The sequence below is a fragment of the Oncorhynchus gorbuscha genome, linkage group LG23 (genome assembly GCF_021184085.1).
Source record: "Oncorhynchus gorbuscha isolate QuinsamMale2020 ecotype Even-year linkage group LG23, OgorEven_v1.0, whole genome shotgun sequence".
Classification (NCBI taxonomy): domain Eukaryota; kingdom Metazoa; phylum Chordata; class Actinopteri; order Salmoniformes; family Salmonidae; genus Oncorhynchus; species Oncorhynchus gorbuscha.
The window spans coordinates 42,812,064-42,825,696 of NC_060195.1; the positions used below are offsets into that span (position 1 = coordinate 42,812,064).

Consider the following 13,633-nt stretch of genomic DNA (forward strand, 5'->3'; position numbering starts at 1 on the left):
CACAGCTCAGGTACTCACACGACCAACAGACATTGTAAAAATAATCGACAAGACCATGGTGAACAAAGGGCATTGTTATACTTTTATACAATTACTAATCATGGAAATGGGGACCAGTTGTGCGTAATGACACATTTCCGGAGGTATCCGTGACACGCAGAGCAGTGCGCCATAGCCACTCGGAGCAACAGTAGGCCTTTTTGCAAACAAGGCATTTGCTACTCAGGTCTGCCATCATTTTACAGGTACCTGCAACAGCACAACTTTAGAACGCATTCGCCAAAGCCACAGAATACACCTTAATGGAGTTTTGCAAATATATAAATACCATGGGAGTCCTCTTACATTTGGAAACTTTACAGTCCTATTGATCAAACAACCGTGAAAAGATAGGCTCTCTCTCACTCAGTTATGCACATCAACAACAACAAGATCAAGGACTAATACTAGACAGAACAAGATGAGCCAAAATATAACGTAGGAACATTTAGATGAACTACTTTTTCAGCTTGTCAAAATTGCACTAATAAACAATGGGGCATTGTAGCTTACTTGTCCTTCTGCAGCTTGCCTGCCAGTAAATTAATTATTGTCTCAACCAAACTCCCAAGCTAACTGGCTAAAGTTCCTCTGCCCAGTGTCAGTGTTCTTTTGCCCATCTTAATATTTTATTTTCATTGGGCAATCTGAGATATGACTTTTTCTTTGCAAGTCTGCCTAGAAGGCCAGCATCCCGAAGTCGCCTCTTCACTGTTGACGAAGAGAGAGTGGTGTTTTGAGGGTACTATTTAATGAAGCTGCCAGTTGAGGACTTGTGAGGCGTCTATTTCTCAAACTAGACACTCTAATGTACTTGTCCTCTATTCTGATTAGATACAGTTTGCGCTATTCTGTGAAGGGAGTATTACAGTGTTGTACGGGATCTTCAGTTTCTTGGCAATTCCTCGCATGGGATAGACTTAATTCCTCAGAACAAGAATAGACTGACGAGTTTCAGAAGAAAGGTCTTTGTTTCTGTAATCGAACCCATAAATGCTGATGCTCCAGATTCTCATCTACAGTGCCTTGCAAAAGTATTCATCCCCTTTGTGTCTTTCCTATTTTGTTGCATTACAACCTGGAATTAAAATATATATATATATTTTTTTGTATCATTTGATTTACACAACATGCCTACCATTTTGAAGATGCAAAATAGTTTTTATTGTGAAACAAACAAGAAATAAGACAAAAAACAAACTCTTGAGCATGCATAACTATTCACCCCCTCAAAGTCAATACTTTGTAGAGCTACCTTTTGCAGCAATTACAGCTGCAAAGTCGCTTGGGGTATGTCTTTATAAGCTTGGCATACTTTCACAAGCCTCTGTAGTCTAATGAAGGACAGTTATATTGCTTCTTTAATCAGGACAACAGTTTTCAGCTGTGCTAACATAATTGCAAAAGGGTTTTCTAAAGATCAATTCGCCTTTTAAAATGATGAACTTGGATTAGCTAACACAACGTGCCATTGGAACACAGGAATGATGTTTGCTGATAATTGGCCTCTGTACGCCTATGTAGATATTCCATTAGAAATCAGCCATTTCCAGCTACAATACTCATTTACAACATTAACAGTGTCTACATTGTACTTCTGATCAATTTGATATTATTTTTATGGACCAAAAAAATTGCTTTTCTTTAAATCAAGGACAATTCTAAGTGACCCCAAACTTTTGAACGGTACTGTACATAGCGCATTGATGTGAATCACACTGTTTCTCTCTCATCTATTTGCGCCTTACAGATTGTGGTTGTTGTGGATGGTTGTTCACAAATCTAAATGTGTATTTGAACCCAATAATGGTTGAATTCAAGAAGTTTAAGTTGCTTTATTAATCTTTGTTTTTGAAACCAGTGCACAGCCATTGAAATATACACTCTTGCAACAGCTGCAATGTGCAGTTCCAAGCCTGTGGAATAAAAGTGAGGCTTTTTTTGCTCATTCTAAATCATGTTGATAAAAAAATATACATTTTGTCAAATAATAGTTAAGACATCAAAACTCATAGGGAATCATGTAATAACCTAACAACTGTTAAACAAATCAAAATATATTTAATATTCTTTAAAGTAGCAAAGCTGTCATCAAGTCAATGGGTGGCTACTTTGAAGAATCTAAAATCTAACATATATTTTCATTTGTTTAACACTTATTTTGGTTACTACATGATTCCATATCTGTTATTTCATATTTTAGATGTCTTCACTATTATTTTAAAATAAAGAAAAACCCTTGAATGATTAGGCGTGTTCAAACTTTGGACTGGTACTGTATATCCATTGATTCTTGAAGAATATAACTTATAGATGCCTCATGAGCTCAGTTCAAATGTCCTACTGAATGAGAACTCAAAATAAGCTTGTTTTCCCCCGATGTTTGTAAACATTACAAATGTAAACAAACACTGTATAGCCTCATAACATGGTTAAAACAATCATTTTGATATCATTAATGGTCAGTCCTTGCATCCATAGCTCTGTTTCTTAATCTGAGAGTGGTTACATTTCTTCAGGCCCATCCCTCAGCTTTTTGTCAAAACAGAGGCGGGGTGGCCGTTTTGTTATTATTTTATCTGTGTATTTTCCCTTTAAACAGCTGCATATTATCAAGATATCAATCTTTTCAGTAGTGCTCAAAGCATGCCATTCCATGAGCGCAGCATTCATTTTTCAACTCGAATCAATAAGCACAATCATCCTCCATGACAACCAAATCATAAACAGTAGGGTTGGCTAATAAGTCCATAGTTTGGGGGTTATGCTCAGGGAATACAATTTGGCTAATCTATACTTCTGTATTTCTCAATCCTATTCTTGAAATCAGGGGGTAAAAGATTTATTCTAATGACTTGAATTCTGATAGACTGGTTTTTAATGTAAAGATATCATTTCATATTTTTATTATTATTGTTATTGTTTTTATTATTATATGTAGTAGAAAGCAATGTGTTAGTAGAAGCCCGCATAACCAATCCATAAAGTAAAATGTTACATCTATATATGGCCAGCTATGTAAACTTTAAGATTGATTTATCCTGCAATTAGATGTTGTTCAATTGGAAACAAACATGTTTGTCTTCTTCTAATGCCTTTTAAAGGGAATATAATCTAAAAGTAACTGAATCTAATCAGAATATGTTACTGAGTTTAGGTCATCCAAAAGTTACGTTACTGATTACAATTTTGGATAGGTAACTAGTAACAGATTACATTTAGAAGTAACGTACCCAACCCTGCCTACTGCCCTTCTAAGAACAGTCACACAATTTGAAACCTATACACCGTGGCAGATATTCTGGGTTTAGGATTGGGGTTTGATAATATTGTTAAATTATCAGGCAACTATTTAAAAGTGCATTTGTTTTTGATTTTACAGGACAGGGCTTCTCCCTGAGGCAACTTGGGATATGTGAGCCCTCCACACGCAGAGGCCTGGCCCTCTGCCCTGAAACGGGCCTCTCACACCCCCTTGGTCGCTATTCCAAAAGAACTGTCCCCACAGAAAATCATGAGCCCACATCGCCGGAACGTACCATGGCTCTCTGGGGAAGGGGTGCCAAGTCAGGCCAAAGCTTGTGCCTGTCTAGTCGCTCCAACTCAGCCCTTACCATCACAGACACGGATATTGACAATAAGTCGGACAACGAAATCGGTAAGTCTGCTAAACCTTTATTTGTTAAATGTGAGCCCCCTAACTCCTGTTTTGTGGAGATATTGTTTAAGTACGAAGTAAAAAAAAATCACAACAAATGTTCATCCTAGTCAGCAGTGTGTTATAGTCTTTCATTGGTGCTCAGGAAAACATTCATTTGTGGAAGCGATGAATGGTGGGTTCTGATTGGTGCAAGTTGTATTTGGAAGGGCTTTTGTGGATAAGAATTTGGGCTACCAATTGAGTGGATGGTAGTCACCTGGCCCTCTCCACAGGGAAGTAGGGGAGTTGTTTAAAGTTTCCCTATGGGCTAGCGTGTAATCAAAGATAGCTTTGTAAAGAGTCGGGCAGAGATGTCTCTTAGAAATTCCACAGTGGTTGAACGAGAACACACAATAGCTGATTAATTAGGTTCAATGGTTTGAAGTGCAATGATCTTGCTCGAAACCCGAAACTTGAGAGTGTGGTATTCTTTTGAAGAGATCTTCTGTGCATCGAATGCGGGGTAAACAAGTATATTGCTTGTTGGAACTGGTCGAACTGACTACTTTGCAGATATGAAACAAACAGACAGTAATATCAGTCAACAATATCAAATTCCCAGTTTATGCTGCAAAACCAACTTTGTAAGAGGTTTTAAAATAGGTTATATTTGAATAACCGAATAGATGGATGGAGCTCAATACATTAGTAATATCATTCACCAATACATTTCATGGTAGTTCAAAATATATTGCTATCAGGTTGTAAATCACAGCTGGCCTGATACATTTTTTGCTGCCCCCACTCATTCGGGATGCACTGTTTCAGTTTCATTGACTCAATATCAAGTCATTGACATTGATATACAAGTAGGTAGGAAAGTTAAAGCTAGCTTTTTTCAAACAGAAATTTGCATCCTGTAGGACAAACTCAAAAAACTTATGGGACACTGTAGTCCATGGATAATAAGAGCTCCTCTTCCCAGCTGCCCACTGCACTGAGGCTAGGAAACACTGCCACAACCGATAAATCCACGATAATTGAGAATTTTTCTTCGAAGGGGGAGACACTCTAGACCCAAACTGCTACAGACCTAGATCTATCCTACCCTGCCTTTCTAAGGTCTTCGAATGCCAAGTTAACAAACAGATCACCGACCATTTCGAATCCCACTGTACCTTCTCCACTATGAAATCTGGCTTCTGAGCTGGTCATGGGTGCACCTCAGCCACGCTCAAGGTCCTAAACAATATCATAACTGCCATCGATAAGAGACAATACTGTGAAGCCGTATTCATCGACATGGCCAAGGCTTTCGACTCTGTCAATCACCACATTCTTATCGGCAGACTCAACAGCCTTCGTTTCTCAAATGACTGCCTCGCCTGGTTCACCAACTACTTCTGTGATAGAGTTCAGTGTGTCAAATCGGAGGGCCAGTTGTTCGGACCTCTGGCAGTCTCTATGGGGGTGCCACAGGGTTCAATTCTCGGGCTGACTCTCTTCTCTGTATTCATGAGTGATGTCGCTCTTGCTGCTAGTGATTCTCTGATCCACCTCTACGCAGACTACACCATTCTGTATACATCTGACACTGTGCTAACTAACCTCCAGACGAGCTTCAATGCCATTACAACTCTCCTTCTGTGGCCTCCAACTGCTCTTAAATGCAAGTAAAACTAAATGCATGCTCTTAAACCGATCGCTGCCCGCACCTGCCCACTCATCCAGCATCACTAGTCTGGATGGTTCTGACCTAGAATATGTGGACAATTACAGATACCTAGGTGTCTGGTTAGACTGTAAACTCTCCTTCCAGACTCACATTAAGCATCTCCAATCCTAAATTAAATGTAGAATCGGCTTCCTATTTTGCAACAAAGCATCCTTCACTCATGCTGCCAAACATACCCTCGTAAAACTGACTATCCTACCGATCCTCGACTTCGGCGATGTCATTCACAAAATGGCCTCCAACACTTTACTCAGCAAATTGGATGTAGTCTATCACAGTGCCATCCGTTTTGTCACCAAAGCCCCATATACTACCAACCACTTCGACCTGTATGCGCTCGTTGGCTGGCCCTCGCTTCATACTCATCGCCAAACCCACTGGCTACTGGTCATCTACAAGTCTTTGCTAGGTAAAATCTTGCCTTATCTCAGTTAACTGGTCACCATAGCAGCACCTACCCACAGCGCCCGCTCCAGCAGGTATATTTCACTAGTCATTCCCAAAGCTAATTCCTCATTTGGCCACCTTTCCATCTAGTTCTCTGCTGCCAATGACTGGAACAAACTGCAAAAATTGCTGAAGCTGGAGAGGCCAAGAATACTGTGTTATCTCCTTCACTAATTCCGAGCAGCTAACAGATCATTGCACATGCACATAGCCCATCTGTAAATATTCCATCCAACTACCTCATCCCCATACTGTATTTATTTATTTATTTTGCTCTTTTGCACCCCAGTATCTCTACTTGTACATTCATCTTCTGCACATCTATCACTCCAGTGTTTAATTGCTATATCGTAACTACATCACCACTATTGCCTATTGTATTGCCTTATCTCCCTTATCTTACCTCATTTGCACACACTGTATATATACTTCTTTTTTTTCTACTGTATTATTGACTGTATGTTTGTTTATTTTATGTGTAATTCCGTGTTGTATGTGTTGAACTGCTTTGCCTTATCTTGGCCAGGTCGCAGTTGTAAATTTTGACAGCCCACTACAAGCTGGAACAGTTTGAGAGGGTTTATCTACTCTTGCCCCATTAGACTTTAGCTCATCTTGCTCTGTCTTCCATTAGCTCTTGATCTTAGGGAGGGAGAGATAGCATACCTGTTCATGGTTGTTTGATCAATAGGACTGTAAAGTTCCCAAATGTAAGAGGACTTCCGTGGTATTTAAATATTTCCAGAAAACCATTTCGGTGTATTTTGTGGCTTTTGGCAAATACTTACTAATGTTCTAAAGTCACGCTGTTGCTGCTGCCTGTGAACACTGTCCAGTTCAAAATGAATGATGGCAGGCGGTATGGAAAATGGCTTATTTGTATATAGCCAATCAGAGCTACGGTAGGCCTATGGCGCACCAGTCTGTGTAGAGTCCTGGACAAGACATACACTGCAGCAAATAAAACCTAATAAAAATGTGTCTATTAATTGTACAAACGCACACGGGCCACTTTCAGTCTATATATTGCTTTAGAATCTTCCCAAATGCCTAAGTGCTCGCTTGTCAGAAAATGAAAAAAAGGTGTCATATTCTTCCTGGGGGTGTATAGGAACAGATTTGTATGAGTAAAAATCTGTTCATATACACCCCCAGGAAGAATGACGCCTAAAACGCTGGCATTTCCACTTTAAGTGATACATCGCTCTTCTATTTTGATTTAGATAGGGTATTTACTGAATTGAAAAGCACTCTATACAGCTATATAAAGACAGTTTGTTTCGTTGCTTTTGCTGAACGTCGGGTACTTTCCGTGTGTAATATTTCTTACAGTGAACTGCATCTATACTGCATTCAACACTGATTTTTATAGAAAGTGCAATGTTTTGCCTTCAACTGGTTTAATTTGAAGTGAAGTTATTGTCAAATACTTGTTTGTTAATGTCTTTGCGGTATTATATTTTCTGCACATCAGCCATGGTCTCAGGTATATTCTTGGAGCCGTTTTGAAAGCGGAAGTCTTTGCTACTGTTGGGCTATTTTAAGGAGTACTTTTTTTAAATGTATTTTTAAAAATCTTTAAATGCTCTCAAAAAGCATATAACATCTGTTTACCATAGTTGCCTGTATTGTCATGTACAGTGTTTTGCTACAGTATCACCATACTTTTTCAATCAGTATTACCAAAGGTACACAAGAAAGAGGCAGATGATAGTGGTTGATTATCAAAGGACTTTTGTCAAATGGCCAGAGCATATAGGAAGGGTACGTGGTACAAAAATAAATATGTCGTGTTCAGACTCAAATCAATTCATTTTTCGGTCATGTTCAAACTCTTGAGACGTGGATCTGAGATGTGGATCTTTCGCCTCTCTTAAGTGCCTCTTGAGACCCACCCTCTTTGGCTTACATAACATTATCTAAGGAAAGGTCATCTCCAACTGTGTACTTTGTGACAACTGCTGATGTAAAAAAGGGCTTTATAAAGTAGATTGGAAGTTGATTGATTGATGGAAAAAAACATGTGGGAGATAAATTGATGCAAGTGTAGTGATCGAAACAATGAATGTTTCCACCACCTGCTTGTTCACACATTTCCTTTCAATTTATGTGTTCTCAATGATTTTAATAACCTGCCCAGGGACTGCGGTTGAAAATTAGCCGGCTGGCTAAAACCGGCACTTTTACTGAAACGTTGATTAATGTGCACTGTCCCTGTAAAAATAAAATAAACTAAACTAAACTAAAACTAACCTCATAAAAAAAACTTTAAAGCCCCACATTATTTATGTGATGCCATGTAATGTCTTTCCAAATAACTTCTTGACAATTTGTAATGGGAGTAAAACAAGAGATTTGAGGGACCTTACAAGGCACCTAACAAGGTGCTTTCTTTCTCACTTTTCCCACCATCTTTGTTGCAGCTGCAACATGCGACGCAAGAAACCCCCCCGAATCTCTGTGGCTCAGAAAGCGCATGGAATTTGCTGATTTCAAAAGGCCCTCCTTTGACTAGAGAGCTCTGAACTGGTCTCCTACCCCCCGCAGCCTCTCTCCTTTGGTATCTCTTTTGGAGATGTCTGGAGGGCTGCCACTGATTGGGTCTTGTTAGTACGACTCCCCACTGTGACTTTTATCTCGCCCACTTTCCCCGTACTATTTGAATCAAAAGGGGAAGTAAACAATACATGCTACGTCTTGTTCGCAGCTAGCTAAGCTAACATCCTTTAGAAATGTGCGGCAAGATGCCCGAGTTCTCAAATTGTAATTAATGCGCCAATCAACAGCCGCATTGTTCATTAGTTATCGTGTTATTCATATATCGTATCCGACGCCGCCTTTTAATTTTCTACTGGATCAAAAAAAATACAAAAATAATGTCCCACTGCTATAAATCTTGTTCTTTCTCTTTTTGTCATGAAGCATTACACTTTCAACTTTTTACTATTTAATGAAGCAGCTAAGAGAAATGACCCATCCAAAGGTTTCCATCAACTGAATAGGCATATGGAAGCCGTTAGAAAGGGCCGTTCAGATCCACTTATTCATAAATGAACTCAATATTTCATTGTAATTCACACCATTATGGGCAGTGCGAGACACATACTTGACTACTAGAGACTACCAGAGTCTTGGCAGACTGTTGGTGCATAGCATTTGCAACTGTTAACCCCCTGATCCAAGAGAAAGCAGACTAAGATTAAAGATGGTCTTTGCTGGCCTTGTTTCCTCTCAAAAGAGTCCAGAGAATTTAGGTCCGGATTGACAGATTTACTTTTTTGTTTTGCGATGTTCGTTTGTTTGTCGTTGTGTTGGCCCTGATGATGGGTAATTGTCTGACAAATGAATTGAGATGATTGTGCCTGAAGCATACTCTGTCGACTACAATCCAACGCCTAACGAACCAAAGTCTTCAAGACATTTGTAACAGCTGTTTTATGTTATTAACGTTATGTGTCTGTGACATTTTCGGTGCACTAATTGCAAAAAAAGTCCCAATTTATCCAAACAAGACAGCCACCAAAGATATCTGCCAGTTTTACACACCACTCAATTGAATCACATGAGAAGACCGCACAGACACCCAAAGTCCTGTTGGCTGTGTGTTTGAAAGCACCTCACACGCCCGAACACACGAATGTGTACAAGTGAATGTGAATGTGACGCAACTCAAAAACACCTTGCCTCAGATCTGTGTCACATCATTTGACAGTGGAATCCATCAATTGATCATGGAAGTCAAAAAATAACCCTCACACTGCCTACATAATTCATTAATTGTGAATATACAGAATAAATAAGTTTAGTCAAAAGGGTTTGACCATCTGTGATGCGTTTGAAGAAAACTCCTATCAGAGAGCTGGGAATGTGTCACTGTGTGTTTTGAGCCACAGATCCTCGCGACCTGAGCGCCGGCCACATCAGATTGCAAGCCAGGCGAAGTGTTTCACTTGATGCATCGTCTTTATTTGCTCCTCTACTGTCCCATTAACTGCTCCCTCTTAGAAGAGTAAACTCCACATTTTGTGTCATGCAGGTGAAAGAGGACCCAAACGCGACTTAACAGAAACAGAGTTTATTAATGTTCAAAACGGAATAACTGAAATCCTCTAGATTTGTAGAGGGGAAAACAACTGGAGAAGCGGCCACAGACTGCAGGTCGCTTCGGGTAGGCGCAGGCCGCAGCCGACTGAGACACCTGCTCACACGCAGCGTCTGAAGAAGGCACAAAACACGACAGGACAGGGTGATACACAATCACGGCAAAAAACACGACAGGACAGGGCGAAACGCAATCACAGCATGGAATACAAAACAAGGAACCGATGGAACAGGAACGGATCACAAAGGAATAAATAGGGAGTCTAATCAGGGGAAAGGATCGGGAACAGGTGTGGGAAGACTAAATGATGATTAGGGGAATAGGAACAGCTGGGAGCAGGAACGGAACGACAGAGAGAAGAGAGAGCGAGAGAGTGAGAGAGGGAGGGGGAGAGAGAGGGATAGAACCAAACAAGACCAGCAGAGGGAAACGAATAGCATGGGGAGCACAGGGACAAGACATGACAATAAATGACAAACATGACAGTACCCCCCCACTCACCGAGCGCCTCCTGGCGCACTCGAGGAGGAATCCTGGCGGCAACGGAGGAAATCATCGATGAGCGAACGGTCCAGCACGTCCCGAGACGGAACCCAACTCCTCTCCTCAGGACCGTAACCCTCCCAATCCACTAGGTATTGGTGACCCCGTCCCCGAGAACGCATGTCCATAATTTTATGTACCTTGTAAATAGGTGCGCTCTCGACAAGGACGGGAGGGGGAGGGAAGACGAACGGGGGTGCGAAGAAAGGGCTTAACACAGGAGACATGGAAGACAGGATGGACGCGACGAAGATGTCGCGGAAGAAGCAGTCGCACAGCGACAGGATTGACGACCTGGGAGACACGGAACGGACCAATGAACCGCGGAGTCAACTTACGAGAAGCTGTCGTAAGAGGAAGGTTGCGAGTGGAAAGCCACACTCTCTGGCCGCAACAATACCTTGGACTCTTAATCCTGCGTTTATTGGCGGCTCTCACCGTCTGTGCCCTGTAACGGCAAAGTGCAGACCTCACCCTCCTCCAGGTGCGCTCACAACGTTGGACAAACGCTTGAGCGGAGGGAACGCTGGACTCGGCAAGCTGGGATGAGAACAGAGGAGGCTGGTAACCCAGACTACTCTGAAACGGAGATAACCCGGTAGCAGACGAAGGAAGCGAATTGTGAGCGTATTCTGCCCAGGGGAGCTGTTCTGCCCAAGACGCAGGGTTCCTGAAAGAAAGGCTGCGTAGTATGCGACCAATCGTCTGATTGGCCCTCTCTGCTTGACCGTTAGACTGGGGATGAAACCCGGAAGAGAGACTGACGGACGCACCAATCAAACGACAGAACTCCCTCCAAAACTGTGACGTGAATTGCGGACCTCTGTCTGAAACGGCGTCTAACGGGAGGCCATGAATTCTGAATACATTCTCAATAATGATTTGTGCCGTCTCCTTAGCGGAAGGAAGTTTAGCGAGGGGAATGAAATGTGCCGCCTTAGAGAACCTATCGACAACCGTCAGAATCACAGTCTTCCCCGCAGACAAAGGCAGACCGGTAATGAAGTCTAAGGCAATGTGAGACCATGGTCGAGAAGGAATGGGGAGCGGTCTGAGACGACCGGCAGGAGGAGAGTTACCCGACTTAGTCTGCGCGCAGTCCGAACAGGCAGCCACGAAACGGCGCGTGTCACGCTCCTGAGTCGGCCACCAAAAGCGCTGGCGAATAGACGCAAGAGTGCCTCGAACACCGGGATGACCCGCTAACTTGGCAGAGTGAGCCCACTGAAGAACAGCCAGACGAGTGGAAACAGGAACGAAAAGGAGGTTACTAGGACAAGCGCGCGGCGACGCAGTGTGCGTGAGTGCTTGCTTAACCTGTCTTTCAATTCCCCAGACTGTTAACCCGACAACACGCCCATAAGGAAGAATCCCCTCGGGATCAGTAGAAGCCACAGAAGAACTAAACAGACGGGATAAGGCATCAGGCTTGGTGTTCTTGCTACCCGGACGGTAAGAAATCACAAACTCGAAACGAGCGAAAAACAACGCCCAACGAGCTTGACGGGCATTAAGTCGTTTGGCAGAACGGATGTACTCAAGGTTCTTATGGTCTGTCCAAACGACAAAAGGAACGGTCGCCCCCTCCAACCACTGTCGCCATTCGCCTAGGGCTAAGCGGATGGCGAGCAGTTCACGGTTACCCACATCATAGTTGCGCTCAGATGGCGACAGGCGATGAGAAAAATAAGCGCAAGGATGAACCTTATCGTCAGACTGGAAGCGCTGGGATAGAATGGCTCCCACGCCTACCTCTGAAGCGTCAACCTCGACAATGAATTGTCTAGTGACGTCAGGAGTAACGAGGATAGGAGCGGACGTAAAACGTTCTTTTAGAAGATCAAAAGCTCCCTGGGCGGAACCGGACCACTTAAAACACGTCTTGACAGAAGTAAGAGCTGTGAGAGGGGCAGCAACTTGACCGAAATTACGAATGAAACGCCGATAGAAATTAGCAAAACCTAAAAAGCGCTGCAACTCGACACGTGACCTTGGAACGGGCCAATCACTGACAGCTTGGACCTTAGCGGAATCCATCTGAATGCCTTCAGCGGAAATAACGGAACCGAGAAAAGTAACGGAGGAGACATGAAAAGAGCACTTCTCAGCCTTTACGTAGAGACAATTCTCTAAAAGGCGCTGTAGAACACGTCGAACGTGCTGAACATGAATCTCGAGTGACGGAGAAAAAATCAGGATATCGTCAAGATAGACAAAAACAAAAATGTTCAGCATGTCTCTCAGAACATCATTAACTAATGCCTGAAAAACAGCTGGCGCATTGGCGAGACCGAACGGCAGAACCCGGTACTCAAAATGCCCTAACGGAGTATTAAACGCCGTTTTCCACTCGTCCCCCTCTCTGATGCGCACGAGATGGTAAGCGTTACGAAGGTCCAACTTAGTAAAGCACCTGGCTCCCTGCAGAATCTCGAAGGCTGATGACATAAGGGGAAGCGGATAACGATTCTTAACCGTTATGTCATTCAGCCCTCGATAATCCACGCAGGGGCGCAGAGTACCGTCCTTCTTCTTAACAAAAAGAACCCCGCCCCGGCCGGAGAGGAAGAAGGCACTATGGTACCGGCGTCAAGAGACACAGACAAATAATCCTCGAGAGCCTTACGTTCGGGAGCCGACAGAGAGTATAGTCTACCTCGAGGAGGAGTGGTCCCCGGAAGGAGATCAATACTACAATCATACGACCGGTGAGGAGGAAGGGAGTTGGCTCGGGACCGACTGAAGACCGTGCGCAGATCATGATATTCCTCCGGCACTCCTGTCAAATCGCCAGGTTCCTCCTGAGAAGTAGGGACAGAAGAAACGGGAGGGATGGCAGACATTAAACACTTCACATGACAAGAAACGTTCCAGGATAGGATAGAATTACTAGACCAATTAATAGAAGGATTATGACATACTAGCCAGGGATGACCCAAAACAACAGGTGTAAACGGTGAACGGAAAATCAAAAAGAAATAGTCTCACTGTGGTTACCAGATACTGTGAGGGTTAAAGGTAGTGTCTCAAATCTGATACTGGGAAGATGACTACCATCTAAGGCGAACATGGGCGTAGGCTTATCTAACTCTCTGAAAGGAATGTCATGTTTCCGAACCCATGCTTC

At 42.8% G+C, this 13,633-nt stretch overlaps 1 protein-coding gene across 4 annotated transcripts in view; it reads left to right on the top strand.

Moving 5' to 3' along the window:
• LOC124011003 (teneurin-3-like) overlaps window positions 1–13,633 on the top strand; it is a 193,861-nt gene that overhangs the window by 39,739 nt on the left and 140,489 nt on the right. For all 4 annotated transcript variants that reach the window (XM_046323892.1, XM_046323893.1, XM_046323894.1 and 1 more), the window contains exon 3: window positions 3,422–3,697. In XM_046323892.1, the coding sequence (XP_046179848.1) occupies window positions 3,422–3,697 (276 nt within the window). The remainder of the gene's footprint in view (window positions 1–3,421; window positions 3,698–13,633) is intronic.